Raw genomic sequence first — 22,587 nt, 5'->3', positions numbered from 1 at the left:
ACAGTAATAAAGTTTCAGGTCACCAATTAATCAAGCTTGTTGATCAAACCTTGTACAAAATGATAATGATTATATGCATGCGCATGGTATCAAGATAAAACACACATATATATATATATATATCTATTTAAATGAACATTGTTGACTAGTAAAAGTATGATCTTTTACTCTTCACACAAAGTCTTTGGCTCCTCTTGTGCTGGGGCACAGAAAAACATTAAGACACTTTATTACCCTCTGGAATGTTAAGATAAACGTTTCTTGGTGTGTCCAGGTGTCCTGTTAAAGGGGGTTTCCGCTTATCAGTTGAAGGAAAACACAAGTTTAGTAAGAAACAGTTTCAAAGTGGACATTGGGATGAAGAGTTGCATCTGGGATCCTTTGGTTGTTAACTAAAAAGCAAATTTATGTTGCAGAGGATTAAAGTTCAGAAATTTCCCAGGTCTCGTAAATAACCTAATGAAGTCCTTTCCAGTCCATGTTGGGGAGAGTCGACCTTTGTTGACCTGTGGAGCTGGAAACCAAGTCATAAATTTGAGTCAGACCCCCACTTTGGGAGTGAGACTGTTAATCTGTAAGGAGAGAAAATCCTCAAAAGATGTTTAATTCAGTCACGATTAAACAAAAGTTCCAATCTTTATTTTGACGACGATGGAATCCGCTACATAATCAACCTTTTTTGCAAAGTTTTTAGATGATTTTGTTTGTTCACGAAGTCCTGGAGAACATGTCTAACGTGTTAAATTCAGCTACAATTACACTGAGATCATCCCAGACCAAAACCACCTGTTCTCTTTTAACTCATTTTATGATAAAGTCCATTTTAGAGAACTTGGAAGATGCAGCACATGCTCAATGTTTTATTAGCATAACTTTTAGCTGACTTTAACAAAACCTATTTAAACATTGTATTAGTATATAATTCATCTTTATAAATTACAAAACTTGATCCAATCATACAGTATATCCTTAACTTCAGGTGAGGTATTTTGATGACGTTTATTTCTTTTTCACAAAGTGTGTTGTCTTAATTTTAATGTGTCAGCCTTGTGTTAAAAACATTTCAGTATAAATATCACTGAACAAACAACACCAACACTGAAACCTTTTTATATATATATTAGGCTAGAAATAATATTTGGAAGTCAAAGGTTATTCAGTGTTTCTTAGATTGTATTCAGAAGAACACCACTGAAAGTGGTGATTTCACCGTTTCCAAATACATGTGTGTTTGCAACTAAGCGCACATACACCTGGTCCCCTTGCTGAAGCTGCAGGAACGCTGCATTGCCTCCATTATCAGCCCCATCATGGTTAGTCTGGTGGTCATGGGCTGTCACAACACGCTGGTTGTTCTTCATGAGGATCAGAGACACAGGCTTTGATCCTCCAGCATGATAAAAGAAGGTGAAGTAGTAGATGCCAGGGACAGGTGCAACAAAGATACCTGTAGAAACAACATTTTAGTCCAGAAACTGACACATTTCTGTCAAAGACCGAATTTCATGTGTGATATGTGTGACATTTAACTTTGCATTAAGCTGACTAAATGTGATCAAGAATGTTCCCGACATTAGAAACAAAATAAAAAACACAATTTGAGTCCAAACAATTCTCTGATTTGACATAAAAGATATAAATAGTCAAACAGGAAATCTTGCTTTTTAAATTGAAAGAGTGTAATTCAGTCTACTGTAAGTTTAATGGAAAGCATGAAAAGATCTATTTAAAGACTCTCCTAATGAGGTTGTTAACAGATTTAAAACTGGAAATGTCTAAATTTAAAATGATTGATTTGATTACATTAAATTTAGTCAGGAAAAGAAGTAACGTCATTAAGAAATGTCTTCTTCCAAATGACTAACTTTTCACCCCCATGATGAAGTGATTTGGTAGCATTCTGAGGAGACAAAGAAGAGGGAGACTTTGTGAAGCTGAAAAGAAAGAAAGGAGCGCAGAGAGGAAATGGACAAAAACTAAATTAACAATTCATTATGAAAGTTTACGTGAACAACTTAAAATCTACAATAATACAGTTAAACAGGCCAGAACATTCCACTTCTCAAACCTCATCACAGATAACAAAAACAATCCCAAATTCCTTTTTAAAACCATTGATCTTTTAATAAATGCTGATTTTAACAAGTCCTCCATGCCTGTATCAGATGCTGCATGTGAGAAAAGTAAAATTGATACTATCAGATCCAGTCTTTAATCTCAACATGTTGATTTTAACAGATCTGAACTCTGCTTTTATCTAAGGAAAAACTGGAGAGTTTTGTCCTGGTTGATGCAAAGACGCTTGGTCCAGTTTTCTCCCAACCTAACCCAACCACCTGCCTTTTAGATCCAATTCCCACATCAATTTTAAAAACATTTTATGGTTTCTTTGAGTATAAACTTTTAAATATAGTGAATTACTATTTTCAGACAGATGTTTTCCCATCTGGCTTCAAAAGGGCGGTGGTGAGGCTCCTTCTGAGGAAGAGTAATTTAGATCCCACTGTTCTTAACAATTACCGACCTGTATCCAACATACCATTTTTAAGTAAAATTATTGAAAAGGTAGTTTTGATTAAGTTACATGTGGTTTAGCTCAGATGTATTATTTCATAGCAGGTTAAGTTTTATTAACTAACTATTTTATTTGGTTTTCCGGGGTGCCAGCCAGGTCTTTCTCCTGGCAAACATATCTTTCCTGAGATAGTTTTCCTCAGTTCAGTTTGGGCCTTCAGAAGAAGAAGAAGAAGAAAACAAAACATTCATTCCTGTCAGGAAACAGTTTGACAGTAAAGAGAATTATTTAAAAAAAGAAACTCATGAAACAGGCCTGGACAAAAATTATTTTTCTTTCATTAACCAAAGGGTACCAACAATTTTGTCCATGTCTGAATATGTATATATATATATATGTATATGTATATATATATATATATATATATATATATATATATATATATATATATATATATCACATAAACTTATGGTATGCTGAAAATAAAATATAAACATAATGTGGAAAATCAGTAACTAAATGCATAAATAAATAGACAATGAATAAATAAATAAACAGCTGGGCTGGGTTAAAAAATTGATTTATCGATTTTAATTGATTAAAAAAATAAATGCAGTATCAATTCATAAAACTTGGAGATCAATTTTTAAAAATTTCCTCGTTTCCAGTTATGTGACCCTACTCTCACATGACAAACAAATGTAAAGAAATAAACTTGAAAGCAATATAACAAAATTTGACACACAGATCATATTTTATTCATTCCATTTAATTCCATATTATTTTATAAATTAGCTATTTGCATATTTTTATTTTGTTTTATAATGTGATTATGACAATTTTAGTTCATCTGACTTTGTTTATCTTCTTTCAGTTGATATTTAAGTCAAACTAAATTTCTTTAAAAAATGACGGAATATCAATCTACTTACCTGTGAACTGATTGTAAGCATTACCCACATTTGTTTTCACGTTGTATCTGTGTTGAAGGGTCCAATGACTCCATTCCCACCTGTTCCAGCACTAAATGCTATCTTGGTTGCGTCTAAACATAAAACCAATATTTCACCACATTGACATGTAATTTCCCCACAATCTAGAAATATTTCATGAAATAAAGTTTACCTCTGCATTTGCTCTTCAGTTCAAGAATCTGGTTTTCGCTCTCCTTCAGTCTGGTTTCCATGGCTTTCTGATTTTCTTTAATGGCACCCAACTCTTGTAGGAGCTTACACATGTCAGGAAAACATGACTGTGTTTCCCTGATGACTTCTGTCTCAGCAGCATTGTTCTGGGCCAAAGTTAAGCCACAGAAAAACAACACAGTCAATAAAATAGTGGAATTCATCTTCACTCAGTGTTGCTCTGTCTTCTAAACTCTGATGCTCTTCACTGCTTTTATATTGTTTAATATTTTCTGTAAATCTTTAACATCCAAACACAGTACTTTGGCCTGTTTACCTTTAATGTTGCAATAAGAAAATGTTGGTCATTGTGTAATTTCTGACAGCCAACTTTTGTTGCTTTCCATAAACTAAGAACAACATTAAGATTTAGAAGCTGGAGTGGTGAAAAAAATTTATATACATTCCTTGAGAGAAAACAAGCAGGTTATAACACTATGGAAATCATTTAATTGAGCCACAGAGGAGTTCATTGTTTTTATGTTGTAAGATTTTCTGCAACTGCTGGAAGGCAACTTTTGTTTGTTTTTCAAAACTAAGAATGACTTTAACCCTTTCATGGTGTGTCCACTACATTGAACACCTATTTGACAAAAGTTTTCTTCTATATTGGGATAATATATATTTGTACACACACACACATGTGTGTGTGTGCATATATATATATATATATATATATATATATATATTAGTGCTGGCTGAGGGGAAAATGGCTCTTTGGAGTGGAAAGGCTGCAGACCCCTGCACTAAACACATAAACAGATTTAGCTGAAGTTTTCTCTTTAAACACCCAACAGTTAAAATTTTTCTTTATATATATTCAAAAAATCACATATTTATGAGAAAGAAGGATAAAATGTTCAGGATTTACTAACTAAAAGGTAGAAAATCAGTAGGATGAATTTAAAGTTGTGAAGCTGCTTCCTATGGAAAGCCGTTTTATTCAAAATTAAATAAATAGAAAAATAACTAAATTATTGAATATATATATATATATATATATATATATATATAAATATATATAAATATATAAATAAATAAATATATATATATATACATATATAAATATATATATATATATATATATATATATATATATATATATATATATATGGATTAATTTATTTAATTGGGATCATGAGGACACTTTTATTTTGGAGTAATTTTTGGGAGCAACATATAGTGCAGCACCACATTGTGCTGCGCCTATTTCGTGCTTCTGTTTTATTTCGGATCCTTATATTCAAATTAAGGGGCGGGGCTTCTAGACGTGGACTGAATGTAGTAGGGGCAGAGCAGAGTGCCTCTAGAGAGAGAGTGGCGCCATCTCCGTTCACTGCAATGGTTCAGTTTTTTCACAGCAATGGCGGCGTATGGAGCCCCTCAAAAGTTCCCGGAAGTTAGCAAAAGCTAAGCGACGGTCAATGTATTTCAATGGAGCAGATTGTCGGAGCTACACTTCTTCAAGGTAAGATGTTTTAATAGTCATATTTCCATATCAGTTGTGCATCGAAATCAACTTGACAGGAGTAATTAAATATGTCGACGGATTGTCCCCGTCTAGATTAATATATTTAGAGATTATAAACCGATAAAAGTTTATGCTAGCACACTGATAGCAACAGATGCCACAGGCTGATGAATGTAAATTCTGTTCGTCAATATAAATTGATCCAACGCCGTTGATAGCGAGGTTAATGTGTAGGGAGAGCGATTGTAGTTACATTTTTATTTAATTTTAATGTATTTATAAGGCTGTGGAATAATGGACAAAGATATGAAAATGAATACACAGTATTAGATAGCACAATACTCTTAGTATATATGTTTACAATCTTTGCAACTATAAAACCTAACCTGTTAAATGTAACAAACATGTTAACCTTAAGAACTTAACAAAATATACATATACAAAATAAGTGGCTGATTGTACTTGAATGCATTTGCTGCACTAGACAGCACTCAGCACTCTCCCAGTGTGCAGGATGAGAGAAGAGAAGCAGAGAGATGCTTAAGGGAAGTATATCACTCTTCCCTCGTGCAGCATTGTCCTGAAGAACTTTCAGCAGTTCTGGGGTTGCCTGACATTAACTGGGATACTGTTCTTCTTCACCTTCCTGGTTTGGCCACTTTTAAGTGTTGTTTCCTGTCTTTTTTTTTTCTACATTCTGCAACCTCAACCATATAAATCTCCCTGTGATGTGTTCTCTGTGTTTAATTTAAAAATATTTAACTTCCCAATGATATGGTCTTTGAAAATGTGTAAATGCATTGTTTTAATATGATTACCGCACATATTTTTTTGTTTTCACAGTCCCTGATGGTGGTCAAATGTATCCTGCTGACTTTGGCCATCCATATTTTCCTTCTGTCCCTGTCTTTGGGGAAGCCATACATATGCACGCCTTTCTCTGAGCGATTGGAGCATCCCCATGCAGCACAGCATACCATGGTGAAGACTGTATTCAAGGATAGCAGAGAAAAGAAATGGCTAGATATGCTGATCTAGTCGAGTTTTATTGTAAAGGAATTCTTTTAGGTATTAAATGCATTTGGAAAACAAAGGGTGTTTGTCTGATTTATTGTGTATATGTAGGGAGTAAGTCTTGGGATAGTTAACAAATAGTGATAGAAAGCCATGTATTTTCCATGAATTGAAATCAAAATTTTATTTATTTGTCATGGATTTTCTGTAATAACACATTATATTGTGAGTCCAGACTTGTGTAGTTATCAGTCTGCCTCAGTCAAAATAAGTCTTAAGACTTAAAAGCAATTCACACAAGTAGATAGTAATAAGTAAGAATAGATAACCCATTTATTTGAAATGAATTGGGATCTAAATTTTATTTATTGGATATAGATTTCCTGTAAGAACAGTTATCATTATGCTGTGAGCCTAGATTTATTGTGTAGTCACTTGGTAAATCATTGTCATCACCTGTTGGTATGCCTCAGTCTGAAAGATAAAGTTAAAAAAACAGAAAATATTACGATTTACATTGCTGTTGATGTCATACAGGTTTAGTTAACATGATTCATATCAATGAACACAACTATAAAAATATTGCAAAGCAAAGCCTTCATTGATCATTATTTACCGATTATCGTAGTTTTCTTATTATTTTGTATTGGCAGCCAAGCACTTCCTGGAACTTTTGGAGGCTACATGGACCACGTGATCGGCAAGCGTTTTGAGCTTCCGGTGGCGCCACTCTCTCTCTAGAGGCACTCTGCTCTGCCCCTACTACATTCAGCCCACGTCTAGAAGCCCCGCCCCTTAATTTGAATATAAGGATCCGAAATAAAACAGAAGCACGAAATAGGCGCAGCACAATGTGGTGCTGCACTATATGTTGCTCCCAAAAATTACTCCAAAATAAAAGTGTCCTCATGATCCCAATTAAATAAATTAATGCATATATATATATATATATATATATATATATATATATATTTATTTATTTATATATATATATATATATATATATATATTTATTTATATATATATATATATATATATATATTTATATATATATATATATATATATATATATATATATATATATATATATATATTTATCTATATATATATTTATTTATTTATATATATATTTACTTATTTATATATATATATATATATATATATATATATATATATATATTCAATAATTTAGTTATTTTTCTATTTATTTAATTTTGAATAAAACGGCTTTTCATAGCTTCCTTCTAAACACAGAAGGAACAATATGTGATGAATATCAGCATCAGGTGAACAGACAGAAAGCAGGATTATAATCTCACAGCTTCTAGATGGTGAGGAGAGAGAAATATTCACAATATGCACAATAACATCCATCCATGCACCTTCACTGCTTCATTATCCAGATTTCTGGCCTATAATTTCTCTAAACTTTCATTTTAGGCTTGACTGCACCTGCAGCCTCGGCTACCGGGAGTTAAGGGGTTAACATCTCGTTTCCGGGTGTAGCGTCAGGTCTCTAAAGGTAACTATAAACATGTGTGGTATCCATAGAAAGTCCAGAATCTCAGCTACCAGCTCAGCAAAACCTTTTCTATGACCAACACACACAGTTAAGACAACAAACAATTTAAAGACCAGGTACACAAAGTCCGAACACACATGTAAACACAGATGATGTCTTCCCATGAACACGAACAAACGTCTCCTTTACTGAAAGCTCACATCTCACAGATTCCACAGCTGGAAGTTTCATCTCGCTATGACCAAGATTCACCGAACCAGAGGCAGAAGAAGACCCGACTTGTGCTTTACGTTTGTAAAATCATATTCATAAAATGTCTTACCTTTGCTGTCTTGCATAAATTAAAACCGCATTTATTAAAAAAAAAAATCATAAATGAAAAGTTTCCCGTCCAAAAATCACGATGTTCTATTCATCTGCATGGGTTTAGACAAAGAAAAAGTCGGTTCTTCTTCTTCATTCTTAAGTACCAGACAGAAAACGTCTCTTCATTTTAATTAACCCGCTCTCTCCTGATTACATCAGATGCACAACTGCAGCAGGAAAGAGAGACATGGACGCCATGTTTCTGTCATCAAAGCTAGTGGCCAGCAAAAAACAAAAAAACCCCAAAAAACAAAAAACGAAACAAAACAAAACAAACAAAAAAACAAAAAAAAAAACAAAACCTTAAAGCGTGACGACTTCTGTCTCAGCAGCATTGTTCTGGGCCAAAGTTAAGCCACAGAAAAACAACACAGACAATAAAATAGTGGAATTCATCTTGGCTCAGTGCTCTGTCTTCTAACCTCTGATGCTCTTCATTGCTTTTATATTGTTTCAAGATTTTCTGTAAATCTTTAACATCCAAACACAGTACTTTGGCCTGTTTACCTTTAATGTTGCAATAAGAAAATGTTGGTCATTGTAAAACTCCTGTCAGTCAACTTTTGTTTGCGTTACATAAACTAAGAACAACATTAAGGTTTAAAAACTGGAGTGGAAAAAAAACCCAAAACATATATATATATGTATATATATATATATATATGTGTGTGTGTGTGTGTGTGTGTGCGTGTGTGTGTTGTAATTGCATAACAATGTTTGCCCCCAAAATTGAAATATATTTTAAGTACATTTTAAGTACTTTTACAGCTCCAGCTGTTCAGTACTTCAGGGGCTCTTCAGGCTTTGTAGAGACGTGGTCGCTTTTGCATGATCACACTCATCTCTGATCATCCATTCATCATACTCTGCATGCTGACACAGTCACAGTTGTCCAGAGGGTTTATACAGTAAGAGCTACTTTTGTTTAGGTTTTTTTTCTTTGTGAGTGTGTATCTGGTACGTTGTTTTTGTGATACACTTTTTTTTTTGGTTATTATTTAGAAGCTCTTGATGATTGTTAGCTTTATTTTTTTAAAAAACTCCATAATTTTTAAAAACATTTATGCAAAGCTCTCTCTGATTGATGGTCCAGCTAGAACACAGCTCCCCCAGTCAGATCCTCCCCACTTATACATCACATACCAGTGCACAGCACCAGTAGCCAATATAACCATCCCTCTATCAATACATTTCTACTGTTAGATGTCTCCTTCCCATTAATACAAATTGAGGTACAAAACCCACATCAACGATCTCAGAACCGAACTTTCCTGCATCATTCAACATGGCTCCTTTAAACATTAGATCACTGTTAAACAAATCTTTTACTATTAATGATATGATTTTAGATAATAACATTGACTGTCTCTTTTTAACTGAAACCTGGCTCGGCACTGATGCACCACTAATTCTCAAAGAAGCTTCACTCCCAAATTTTAATTTTTTATTTTCCATCGAGGGAGAAGAAACGGCGGTGGAGCAGCTTCAATTGCTCAACAAACAATATTAGCCCAAATGATCTCATCTACTAATTATTCAACATTTGAGCATCATTCATTTGTTTTTAACAACCCGCCTGTTATATGCATCATAGTTTATAGACCACCAACCCGCCTTCTTGTTTTATTAAAGAATTTTCTGAATTCTTATCAGCCATACATATTAAACAAAGTAAGATTTTAATAACTGGTGATTTTAACTTACATATTGATAACTGTAACGATCCCTATGCTTGTGACGTTTTAAACCTTTTAAACAGTATAGATTTTAAGCAACATGTCACACAGCCTACACACAACAGAGGACACACCCTGGACCTGGTCATAACCTATGGTCTGTCCACTGGTGTGTCCTCTGTTGTTGATCTGGCTGTGTCAGATGACTACTGTGTGTTTTTTAACGGCACCAGTTTTAGCCAACAGGGGGCCCCGGTGAGAACTGTGAGGAAACTATATATTACTTCTGAAGTGGCTGAAAATTTTATTGATATTTTACATCAAACTCCTGCTCAGATTTTACCTGCATCATGTGATTTTATTGTAGATAATTTTAACAATAGACTAAAATCAGCTATTGACTTAGCAGCTCCACTCAAAACTAAAACCTTAAAAAGAACATCCAAAACACCACGGAGAAATGAGGAAATTGTGAAGCTGAAAGGAAATTGCAGGAAAGTAGAGGAAATGGAGAAAAACTAAATTAACAATCCATTATGAAAGTTTATATGGACAAATCAAAATCTACAATAATACATTTAAACAGGCCAGAATATTCCATTTCCCAAACCTCATCACAGATAACAAAAACAATCCTAAATTCCTTTTTCTTCCTTCTTCTTCTTCTTCTACCCTGTCCTGTCCAGCATCCTAACATGTAATGGTGGTCTGTGTGCCATATTTTGCTTGACAGATTTGCTCTACCAAGGAAGACATGATATATACATGGCTGTCCTTGATATTTTTATTATTTTTATTGTAATCTTATTTTCTTTAGTTTTTATATGTCAGTACCAAACCTGACAGGGAGATAGAAGAAGAGTAAGAAAAAAAAGGGGGGGAGAGACAGGATTAAAATGTATAAATAACAGTTGTCTAGGCTGCCTAAAACACACACACACACACACACACACACACACACACACACACACACACACACACACACACGAAAAACAAACAAAAAAAAAAAAAAACAATGTAAACTACCACAGTACTACATGATTCCATTAACAGTTGGTTAAGCCACAGAAAAACAACACAGACAATAAAATAGTAAAATTCATCTTGGCTCAGTGCTCTGTTCTCTAAACTCTGATGCTCTTCACTGCTATTATATTGTTTCAATATTTTCTGTAAATCTTTAACATCCAAACACAGTACTTTGGCCTGTTTACCTTTAATGTTGCAATAAGTAAATGTTGGCCATTGTGAAACTCCTGTCAGTCAACTTTTGTTTGTGTTACATAAACTAAGAACAACATTAAGATTTAAAAACTGGAGTGGAAAAATCCCCAAAACATATATATACATGTATATATATATATATATAATGTGTGTGTGTGTGTGTGTTGTAATTGCATAACAATGTTTGCCCCCAAAATTGAAATATATTTTAAGTACATTTTAAGTACTTTAACAGCTCCAGCTTTTCAGTACTTCAGGGGCTCTTCAGGCTTTGTAGAGACGAGGTCGCTTTTGCATGATCACACTCATCTCTGATCACCCATTCATCATACTCTGTATGCTGACACAGTCACAGTTGTCCAGAGGGTTTATACAGTAAGAGCTACTTTTGTTTAGATTTTTGTCAGATTGTCAGCTTATTTTTTTGTAAGAGACATAGGAAACTTTCTGTTTTTATAGGTGTAACAGTTTGTTTTCTGGTGATAGTTTGAATTGAAGGGTTGTTTTTTGTCCTCTCTTTTTTTTTCTTCTTTCCTTTTTGGTTCTTTTCGCTGTCCTTTTTCTGTCCCCCCAGTCAGGTCCAGCAAGATTACATAGATTCCATGATTCAAAATAAAATAAATAAGAGTAAATAAATAATGAATCAGTCAGATTATCAAGATGAGCCTTATAGCCACAAAACTCACCTTGGCAAAGCAAATTTGTCTGGCACATCCATACCATCATTCTGCTTGCTACGATGCTGAACAGGACAGGTTAAAAAAAGAAAAAAGAAGTAGGGTGAAGTCAGCAGGTCAGCAATCAAGCTTCTCCAGGCAGCTGGATTGATCGGGCCAAACCTGCACAAGGCCACTGAGGAGCTGGCAGAGGAGGCAGAGAAAGCCTGCTATTGGCTGTGGCTACAGAGGAGGAGGAGGAGGAGGAGGAGGAAAGAGGACAAAGGACAATCTTTGCTGAGGTTACATTTATCTTTTCAAGTGTTTCATAAACACTTTAGAAGCCATTTTCAGATCTTTGTGACTTTTTTCTGTATTGTCTTTCCTACTTTTGATGTTTTTTGTAAGATCTTTTTGAACTGACCGATACATGCAATGCATATAAAATTCCTGAATCACCTGATAAGGTAGTTTCCTTGTGGTTTTCCACTGAGCTTATAAAACACCTGCATACAAGTTAGAAACAACTACAATAACAGATATGATATGGCAGATGGTTAATAACAGCAGTAGGCAGGTTAATATTAACCAGAACTTTAAAGACTAGCTGTTTATTTACTGTCCTGCAGTTTGAGTTTGACACAATATTATCCTTATGTAACTGTAGCAATGTCAAGTTATGAAGCATGATCTCCTGATAGAGAGGTATAAAATCCAGGCTGACAGAGGGTAAAACATGTTCATGTTTTGATAGTTATTCCTTAAAAGATTTATTTTGATAATGGGCTAACAATAAGTAAAGTTGAACACTTAACCACTGAGGCTGTCGCATTGAAAGGGTTTCGATGTAGACTTTATTAGTGGTAAATTGACACTAACGCACACACAAAATTATGTTATTAGAGAGCAACATTTACCAATAATTTCATCAAGTGAATGCATATTGTTTTAATGGTTTGCTGTTGTAGTTTTTCCAAATAAAAAGACAGGATGGATAAATGTGCTGGCAGCGCAGGCGAACTCGTCTCTCTGTTGCTGGAAACTTGTACCAAATCCTATGAAAAATTGGGCTTAACCTTTCCTAGGATTTCCTTTAAATAGGAAATGAGAATGTATTGTTTTTAAGTTGTTCTACTTAATTTAATTACTACTGTGTGAAACATTTTCTAACGTGTTTCAAAAAGTGCTGTATAAGTCATTTTATGATTATGATAAAAGAAACAACTACAAAAACTTTCATAAAAAAGTAGTTTAGCTCAAGCAGGTGAAGGTGGCAGTGAAATTGTAGTAAATTTAATTTATTTTCATGGCATTAAAGCTGATGACCTGATTGTTTTTACAATTTTCTAAGTCCAATTTTTAAATTATAACAGCTTAGTTAAAGGAAAGCAAATGGAAATTTGCTTATTGCCAGCAGTTGCGCAATAATCAAAATTTTCTTATTGCAGCAGAAATGACAAACAGATCGTTTGTGATGTGTTTGAATGTTAAAAATTTGGAGAAAGTCTTACAACATAAAAGCAATGAACTCCTCTGTGGCTCAATTAAATGATTTTCATAGAGTTATGGCGTGCTTGTTTTCTCTCAAGGAATGTATATACATTTTTTTCACCACTCCAGCTTCTAAAACTTAATGTTGTTCTTAATTTATGGAAAGCAACAAAAGTTAACTGTCAGAAATTACACAATGACCGACATTTTCTTATTGCAACATTAAAGGTAAAACGGCATTTGTACTGTGTTTGGATGTTAAAGATTAATAGAAAATTTTTAAACAATATAAAAGCAGTGAAGAGCATCAGAGTTTAGAAGACAGAGCAACACTGAGTGAAGATGAATTCCACTATTTTATTGTCTGTGTTGTTTTTCTGTGGCTTAACTTTGGCCCAGAACAATGCTGCTGAGACAGAAGTCATCAGGGAAACACAGTCATGTTTTCCTGACATGTGTAAGCTCCTACAAGAGTTGGGTGCCATTAAAGAAAATCAGAAAGCCATGGAAACCAGACTGAAGGAGAGCGAAAACCAGATTCTTGAACTGAAGAGCAATGGTAGAGGTAAGCTTTCTTTTATGACTGTTTAAATATTTTAGTTAAATGTTTCCAGATTACATGGGATTAAATGGGAAAATTACATGTTAATGTGGTGAAATATTGGTTTTATGTTTAGGAGCAACCAAGATAGCATTTAGTGCTGCAACAGGTGGGAACGGAGCCATTGGACCCTTCAGCGGAGAGACAACAGTGATCTACAGAAACGTGATAACAAATGTGGGCAATGCTTACAATCAGGTCACAGGTAAGTAGAATTAATATTTAATCATTTGTTTTAAGAAATGTGGTTCGACTAAGATGAGGATATTTAAAGACAGATCCAGTAATCAATTAAAAGCTGAAAAACAAAATCAGATGAGGAACTGAAATATCCATAATCAATTTATAAATCAAAAGCATGAAAAAAGCTAATTTATAAAATAATCTGACAATAAATGGAACTAAAATAGAAAAATACATGTTTAAATCAATATATACTATAAAATGTGAACTGTGTCCATTTGTATTTATTGATATTGCTTAAATTTTTATTATTATTTTTATTATTATTTTATTAAATTTGTGTTACTGCCCCAGTTTATTTATTTAGTATTTAATTCCTTATTTTATTTGTGTTTTCTGATTTTATCATTTTAAATATTTTGTTAAGCTTTCATTTCAGAATTTTTTTTCTCTATTCATTTCAACCAGGTTATTTATTTTTTGTATTTTTTTCCCATTTAACTCAAAACTTTATTTTATTTGAATATATTTTTTATATTCCAGTCTCCATTTTTAGGTCAAAACTTCTTTTCATTTCAGCTCAACTGTATCAGCTTTTATGTATTTATGTAGTGAAATAGAATTGTTTTTAATTTATAAAAGACTAAGAGGTTTTTATTAGGTCTACTTAAAACATAGTTGTTACCTCCAGCAAGTTGAAGGTTATGTTTTCGATGGCGTACATCTGTCTGTCTCTCTGTTAGCAACATCACTCAACAATTGATGGACAGAAATCTCCAAAGTGGATGAAGCAACAATTGATTAGATTTTGGGGGTGATCCGGACCACCACCTGGATCCAGGAACTTTTTTAACACTAGAACCGCCAACATTACATTACCCCTAGAACCACCAGAACGGGTCATTTTGACACTGTGCCAAAGCAGCATAAAATGATAAAAGTGGCGTTTACAGAGGCTGATTTTTTCCCCCTTTGAATATTTTTTATTTTTTAAATCATAATTATTTTTATTCAAAAGTAGACAAAGCTTTAATAAATTATTAAGTAATTGAGTGTGGGGTTACTTTGAGCTTGTGTATCAAATAGAAAATGCCAAACATTTACTAGCTTACAACATTCACTTATCAGCTAATATATAACTAAATTAAAGGACATTTTTAAATATTTTTCATCAGTTACTTGAAGGGGGAACAATAAAGAACAAAATCCTCTTAAAGTAACGAAACAGAGTGCTGGATGTCAGCTGATATTGATTTATTGTGTCGCATGTTGACAACTCAATAATAAACACAGGGCGGCTCGTTCTGGCATCGATGCAGCTCTGGTAAATGAACCATGCATTTAGTGCAACAATGTCAAAATGTTATAATACACCACAATGGGCCATCTTCAAGTTGGAGCTAGAGATCAATACTACCTCAGCATCCTATCAAGGATGGTTCTATTGTAGTAAGAGGAGCTGCTGACCAGTCTGAGTCTTCCTCATTCATTTGTTGGAGCATAGCCAAAGCTCATTCTGTATTCATCCTCCTGCTTCTGTTAATTTACTTTATTGTGATTTTGGCTGTGTTTGATGTACTGAATTTAAATCAAATTTGCAGGAAATGACCCAACATTTTACTGATTTCTTCAGACTAACTTGTTCAGGAAGGTTAAAAATGGGGATCAGAACATCTCGATTCCACAGTTTTAACATTGAATCTACAGGACGTTTCTTGGGCTCATCGTTCACCATGACTCCCTGCATTCTGTAGTGGATGAAGAGCAATCCTTCTACATTCCTGTAAAGAGCGCCAAAATAAGTTTGAAAAATTTTATAGAAAAGAAAACATCTTAAAATGTCAACTTCTTGCTGGGTTTCAAGATGGCGGCTTGAAGTGAGGTCGCATCTGGGAGTACCAGCACGCCATTTCACTGATTTTACACTTATAACCCACAAATAAATCTACAGAACGGGCGCTTTTCTTTCTGTAAGTCTGCGATGAGTATTAGCAGCTACTTTTTGAGACAGTCTGACAACATGCCGCGCAGGAAAGTCACAGTATCCGCGGAGGATCCCAGTCTGCAAAGCAGCGAGGCTAACGAAGGAGCTAGCATGGGAGCTAGCAGCGCCGAGTCGGAGGATGTAATGGACCCAGCAGTCCGCGAGGTGATACGTGAAGTGACCGCGAACCTCACTAAAGTCATTGAAGAGAAGCTCGGCCCAGTCTCCCTGCTACCACAAGCTCAGGGGACACAACTAGAGGACCATGAGGGGCGTATACAAGAGGTTGAAGCCCGGCTCTCGGCTGTGGAGGATGCCACGGCGCCGACCGAAGAGAAACTAAAATCACTGGAGAAGCGGGTGCAAGAGCTGGCGGAGCGCGCTGACGACTTAGAAAACAGAGGACGACGTAAAAATATTCGCATTATTGGTCTCCCGGAGGGCGCTGAAGGTAACGATCCCACACACTTTTTCGAGAGTTGGCTGCCTGAACTTTTAAACATAAAGACAAAAGCGGGCAGACTTAAGGTGGAAAGGGCGCACCGCACGGCGACACAGACCCCGTCCCCTGGCCAGAGATCACGTCCTGCATTGGTGAGGCTACACAACTACCAAGACAAACAGCGGGTTATGAACGCAGCTTGGGAAATGAGCAGGAATAACCAGCCCTTGAAGTATGAGAACGCCACGGTGATGATCTTTCAGGATTACTCGGCTGCTGTTGTGCGTAAACGGAAACGTTTCGACGAAGTTAAGAAACGCCTTAGGTCCATTGGAGCTGACTACAGACAGATCTACCCCGCTTTGCTGAAAGTGACCCACTGCGGATCTACTAAGATTTTCAAGGACTCCACCGAGGTGAAAGACTTTATTGAGTCTTTGGTCTCAACCCCTGCTGTTGATAGCGAGTGATCGGCGGACTGTGTTCGCTCTTCTGGTTTTAGTTGAGATTTCTTCTGTACCGTGAGTAAGTGTTTGCTGCTTGCAGTCTACTTTTTTTTTTTTTTTTTTTATTTTATTTCATTTTATTGAGTACTGTCCTGCTAAAATTGCATTTACTGCCACTATCTTTTTGTTTTTGTCAAGAAATGTTATGTTGATTGTTTGTGATACACTATGGGCGTTGCTGCTACCCTTTTTTTTTACTTCTTTTTTTTGAGTAAGAAGTTATCTTCTGCGGCTAGAAACCTTTACACTCGAGCTCCTTTATATTAGGAGAAGGACAGTGTTTTCTCTTTTGCCGATGTTAGGCATTGTTTGTTTTGTTATTGTTTGTATGTTCACCTGTTGTGCTGCCCCAGCTCTTTTTTATGTTTACTATTCTTGCTATTTTTATCCAACTGTGGAAAGGGGCTCAGAAGACACCATGCTTTACCTACATAATATAATAAAAATATGTCTAAATTGAATATATGCACTTGGAATGTAAATGGCATCCATACACCAGTTAAGCGGAGAAAGGTCTTGAATTATCTCAAGAGAGAACAGGTTCACATAGCACTACTACAGGAGACTCATTTGGACTCTATAGAACATTCTAAACTAGCGCAGGGGGGGTTTGGACATGTCTTTTTCTCCTCGTTTACATCAACGAGTAGAGGTACAGCTATCCTAATCAGTAAAAATCTACCATTCAAATTTCTTGACTGTATAAAGGATACGGGTGGCCGTTATGTGATTGTGAGAGGTGTTCTATATGGGGAGGAAATTGCAATTATGAATATGTATTACCCTCCTGGCCATCCAGTAGATTTTCTAGTCACCGCCTTTACAAAATTTGTAGATCTAAATGTCAGGAATTCCTTTGTTGGGGGGGATTTCAATTGTCACTTAAACCCAATTATGGATAAATCTCCTCAAGGTAATTTGTTTCTCCTACCTCAGGCCAAAACTCTTACCACCTTATGTGAAGAGTTGGACTATGTGGACGTGTGGAGGGCACAACATTTGGCAGATAAAGAATTTACGTTCTTTTCCAAAGTGCATACATGTTATACGAGAATAGATTATTTTTTTGTCCCAAACCATATACTACCATCAATTATGTCCAGCTCAATTGGTAACATAGTAGTGTCTGACCATGCTGCGGTCTTCCTTCATTGCAGAGTTGGAAACCCGGCCCCACAAACTAGACGTTGGTATTTTGACTCCTCCATTCTTTATGATCAAAAATTTATAGACTATTTTACAGAGGAATTTAGACAGTTTCTGTTAATTAACACACCCTCTACAGATAACCCTTCATTACTATGGGAGACATCGAAAGCTTATTCAAGAGGCCTCATCACTTCCTATACAAAAAGTAAAAGGCGTAGACAAGCTGAACAGAGAAAGATTTTAGAATCCAAATTAAAGCGTGCTGAAGAAGATTATCTGAGAAAATCGTCTACTGGTAAACTTGAGGAAATTTTTGCTCTCCGTTCATCATTAGATTGTCTTCTGACAAAAGAGGCAGAGACTAAAATTAGATTTGCAAGGCAAAGGTTATACGAACATGGCGACAAACCTGGGAAATATTTGGCGTATTTGACGAAGAAGAAGTCGGACTCCCAAAATATTTCTTCAATTAAAGACACAAATGGAAAACAATTTTTTGATACTGCCACTATTAATGAGATATTTACAAAATTCTATGAAAACCTGTATAAATCACAAACACATAAAAATGCTCCAGGCTTAATGGATTCTTTCTTCTCTTCTCTCAATCTTCCCAGGCTGACCGAAGCCCAAAAATTGAATCTTGATTCCCCCATATCAAAGAAAGAGGTGTTAGATGCCATTAAAGAGTTACAGTCAGGCAAAGTAGCTGGGCCTGACGGACTTTGTGCTGAGTTTTATAAAGAATTTCGAGAAATACTGGTCGGCCCGTTGCTACAAATGTATAATGACTCCTTTAGAAAAGGTCTTTTACCCAATTCTTTAAGGGAGGCAAATATTTCTCTTATATTAAAAAAAGGTAAATTACCTGAAGACTGTGCCTCTTATAGGCCGATTTCTCTATTGAACGTGGATTTGAAACTCCTTTCCAAAATACTTGCTAAACGCCTAGAGCGCTTACTCCCCCTGTTAATTAATGAAGACCAGACGGGTTTCATTAGGGGTCGCAACTCATATAACAATGTGCGCAGGTTGTTGAATACAATCCAGTTCTTCAAACAAAACTCAGTGCCTGGCGTAGTGGTCTCTCTTGATGCCGAAAAGGCATTTGACCGCGTCGAATGGCCTTACTTGTTTTATACATTATGTCAATTTGGTTTAAGTGAAAATTTTATAAATTGGATTAAGATTTTGTATACTGATCCTTGCTCTTCAGTTCTTACAAATGGGTTGCGATCACCTAACTTTCCGGTTCTGAGGGGGACCAGACAGGGCTGTCCACTCTCCCCTCTGCTTTTTGCTTTGGCTGTGGAGCCACTGGCAGAGGCGGTTCGATCTCGGGAGGACATACACGGTCTAACCATAGGACAAAGACAACATAAGATTACCTTGTATGCGGATGATGTTCTGGTTGTGTTGACCCAGCCTGAAACATCAATCCCTTCTCTAATTGAAATTATTAATAAATTCGGCGACATTTCAGGTTATAAAATCAATTTCAATAAATCAGAAGTGATGCCACTGGGTGCCTTTACGCAAAAACCTCAGACTCCTTCTCCATTTCCCTTTAATTGGTCACCAGAGGGATTTGTGTATTTGGGGATCAAGGTTACGCCCGCTTTTGATCAGATGTATAAAAGTAACTTCACTCCTTTATTTGAGCGTGTAAAATTGGACTTAGAGAGATGGAAAACCTTACCCCTGTCGTGGATTGGCCGTATTGCTCTTCTGAAAATGAACGTCCTACCCAGGCTACTATATCCAATACAGATGGTTCCGACTCTTTTCCCCGCACAAAACTATTAAAACTCTGAATGGCTGGTTTAGTTCGTTTATTTGGGCAGGGAGGAAACCTCGTCTTAAAATAGCTACGTTATGTCTTCCATCATCAAAGGGGGGCCTTGACCTCCCAGACATAAGGAAATATCAGCTTAGTGCCCACATGCGTGTAGCTGCCGACTGGGTGCAAGAACCTGTTTCTCTCTGGCTTGATATAGAGAGCGCCATGTCCAATTTCCCCTTAAAAAACCTGCTTTTTGTGAAAAAACTCAAAACCTTAAGGATGTCCTGTAGTAACCCATTAACATTATCTACTGTAAGAGCTTGGCAAATAGTACAAAAGCTTGAAGGCAGGTCTCAATTAACATCTCTTTTCACTCCACTGTGTGATAACCCCCTTTTTCTGCCTGGGACTACTGACTCCGGTTTTCGAGTTTGGGCAGCAAAAGGGATCTCCACCCTTTCGGACTTAATGGACGGACCTAATCTGATGTCTTTTGAACAGTTACTTAATAAATATGACATTCATAGACATGATTTTTTTCGGTACTTACAAGTGAGAGACTATATCCAAAGGAACACAACAATACAAAATAATCAAACCGTCTCTGATTGTGAGAACCAGCTATTCAAGCCGAAACTCAGAACCTCTATGAGAATTTGCTATGGTGTACTAAAAGACTATGGGATTGCAAACACAGCCTCGTTAAAAGGGACGTGGGAAAAAGAATTAGATATGAGGATCAGTGACGAGGCCTGGGATCAGGCTTGGGAGAATGCAAAATCTTTGAGCGTTTGCAATAGAATTAAAGCTATGCAACTTAAAATTTTACATCGAGCTCATATATCTCCCTCTCAACGCCATCGATTTAACTCAGACCTTTCTCCGCTCTGCCCCAAATGTAAAATAGAGGTGGGTAACCTTACTCACTGTCTGTGGTTCTGTAGAAAAATACAACAATTTTGGGTTGATATAAAAGGTGACATAGATAAGATCTTTTCTACTATAACTGAATTTAACCCTTTGTGTATGCTACTTGGAATGACAAATGATAACATCAAGGGGACATATGAAAGACATCTATACAGGTTACTTACATTCTGTGCGAGGAAATGTGTGCTATTGAACTGGATCACAGACAAAGCCCCATCTAAGGCACAATGGCAGCGGAGTGTACTTGACTATGTGTCGTTGGACTACCTAACAAATAAGCTAAACAATAGAGATGATGTGTTCCATAGAATATGGGACCCTTTTATGTGCTATGTCGGGTTGGATATCTCTGCTATTTTCTCACGAGGGTTTGTATGATGCAACCGCTCCGCCTTGGTATTATACATGTACTGTGGATCCTTTTTTTTTTTTTTTTTTTTTTGTTTTTTTTTTTTTTTTGTAATTTAAGTCTCTGAGTCTGCCACTCATCTTATTTGTGAGCTGGGGTGTTGTTTGGTGTTTGTTCTGTTTTTTATGTTGAAACTTAAAAACCAATAAACATACTTGGGGAAAAAAAAAAAAAAAAAAAATGTCAACTTCTTTTTTGTAAATGCCAGATTATTTCTGCAGAAAATCCTCACAAAATTTCACTGATCATCTTAAATTGAGACATTTTTTCATTTACATGATAAAGGGAAAAGTCTTATAGTGAAGCCATCTCTAAATATTTGGATTCCACAAGTATTGTCCTGGTAAAATCTTCATCATCTCTATAATGAAATTATAGTGACAGTATTAATTATAAGACAAGACCCCTTGTATGGCATTCACCACTGTTTCAGTGAAAGCATTACTATTGACTACGTTCCATTAAACTTACAGTAGACGAAATTACACTCTTTCAATTTAAAAAGCAAGATTTCCTGTTTGACTATTTTTTTATGTCAAATCAGAGAATTGTTTGGACTCAAATATTGTTTTTTCCTTTTGTTTCTAATGTCGGGGACATTCCTGATCACATTTAGTCAGCTTAATGCAAAGTTAAATGTCACACATATCACACATGAAATCTGGTCTTTGACAGAAATGTGTCAGTTTCTGGACTAAAATGTTGTTTCTACAGGTATCTTTGTTGCACCTGTCCCTGGCATCTACTACTTCACCTTCTTTTATCATGCTGGAGGATCAAATCGTGTGTATCTGGCCCTCATGAAGAACAACCAGGATGTTGTGACAGCCTATGACCACCAGACTAACCATGATGGGGCTGATAATGGAGGCAATGCAACATTCCTGCAGCTTCAGCAAGGGGACCAAGTGTATGTGCGCTTAGGTGCAAACACACATGTATGGGGGAACAATGAAATCACCACCTTTAGTGGTGTTCTTCTGAATACTCTCTAAGAAAGACTGAATAACTAATGTTGGCTCCTAAAACGATATTACTTACTTCTTTAATAGATCTACTTGCTATTCTTTTTGTGTGTAGTTAAAAGTTTTAATAAAAATGATTTTCATGTTGTTATTTGACTTTATTCTGTAATCTCTTCACTAGTTTTGATGTCTTTAGTAAAACCTTTTTTATTGAATGATGATTGCTATGCAAATAAAATTTAGAGACGTTAACCATATTTACGTTTTCTGGTAGTTTCCTTGTTTTTCCATAAGCTTATAAAATTACTGCATAGCATGCAGTTTTATGCTAATATAAATCGAACATAATTAATAGAATAATAACAATAACAAAAAAAAGACTTAACAAAACAAAGACTCTGTAGAATTGACAGTATTGCAAAGACCTGGTATCAATGATGAAAAGCAGATTAAAAGGCAACCAGCTGATTGTATGATTGTGAGACCACAAGCAGGGCTGCCAACTTTTATGCACTG

The 22,587-nt window shown here is 35.7% G+C and overlaps 1 protein-coding gene and 1 pseudogene across 2 annotated transcripts; one reads left to right on the top strand and one right to left on the bottom strand.

Moving 5' to 3' along the window:
- Positions 1-1,110: 1,110 nt before the first annotated feature.
- LOC121640269 lies at positions 1,111-3,888 on the bottom strand (annotated as a pseudogene).
- Positions 3,889-13,416: 9,528 nt separating this feature from the next.
- On the top strand, positions 13,417-22,328 carry LOC121640267 (complement C1q-like protein 3). 2 transcript variants are annotated; one of them, XM_041985969.1, is made up of 3 exons: positions 13,417-13,678; positions 13,797-13,925; positions 21,821-22,328. In XM_041985969.1, exons 1-3 carry the CDS (start codon positions 13,462-13,464, stop codon positions 22,099-22,101), a joined length of 627 nt encoding a protein of 208 aa, XP_041841903.1. In that variant the 5' UTR covers positions 13,417-13,461; the 3' UTR covers positions 22,102-22,328. The 2 variants fall into 2 exon arrangements, with proteins under 2 accessions (XP_041841903.1, XP_041841902.1); XM_041985968.1 differs by having other exon boundaries at positions 13,419-13,684.
- The last annotated feature ends 259 nt before the right edge of the window (positions 22,329-22,587 follow it).

The sequence above is a fragment of the Melanotaenia boesemani genome, chromosome 5, assembly GCF_017639745.1.
Source record: "Melanotaenia boesemani isolate fMelBoe1 chromosome 5, fMelBoe1.pri, whole genome shotgun sequence".
NCBI lineage: Eukaryota > Metazoa > Chordata > Actinopteri > Atheriniformes > Melanotaeniidae > Melanotaenia > Melanotaenia boesemani.
The sequence above is the reverse complement of the archived record's forward strand: the minus strand, read 5'-3'. Positions and strand labels throughout refer to the sequence as shown.

Excerpts from the sequence above, each read along its gene's own strand:
- LOC121640267 (XM_041985968.1), top strand. The coding sequence starts at position 13,462 with ATGAATTCCACTATTTTATTGTCTGTGTTGTTTTTCTGTGGCTTAACT. Across the intron at positions 13,685-13,796 it reads ACTGAAGAGCAATGGTAGAG|GAGCAACCAAGATAGCATTT; the intron begins GTAAGCTTTCTT and ends TTTTATGTTTAG. Across the intron at positions 13,926-21,820 it reads TGCTTACAATCAGGTCACAG|GTATCTTTGTTGCACCTGTC; the intron begins GTAAGTAGAATT and ends TTGTTTCTACAG.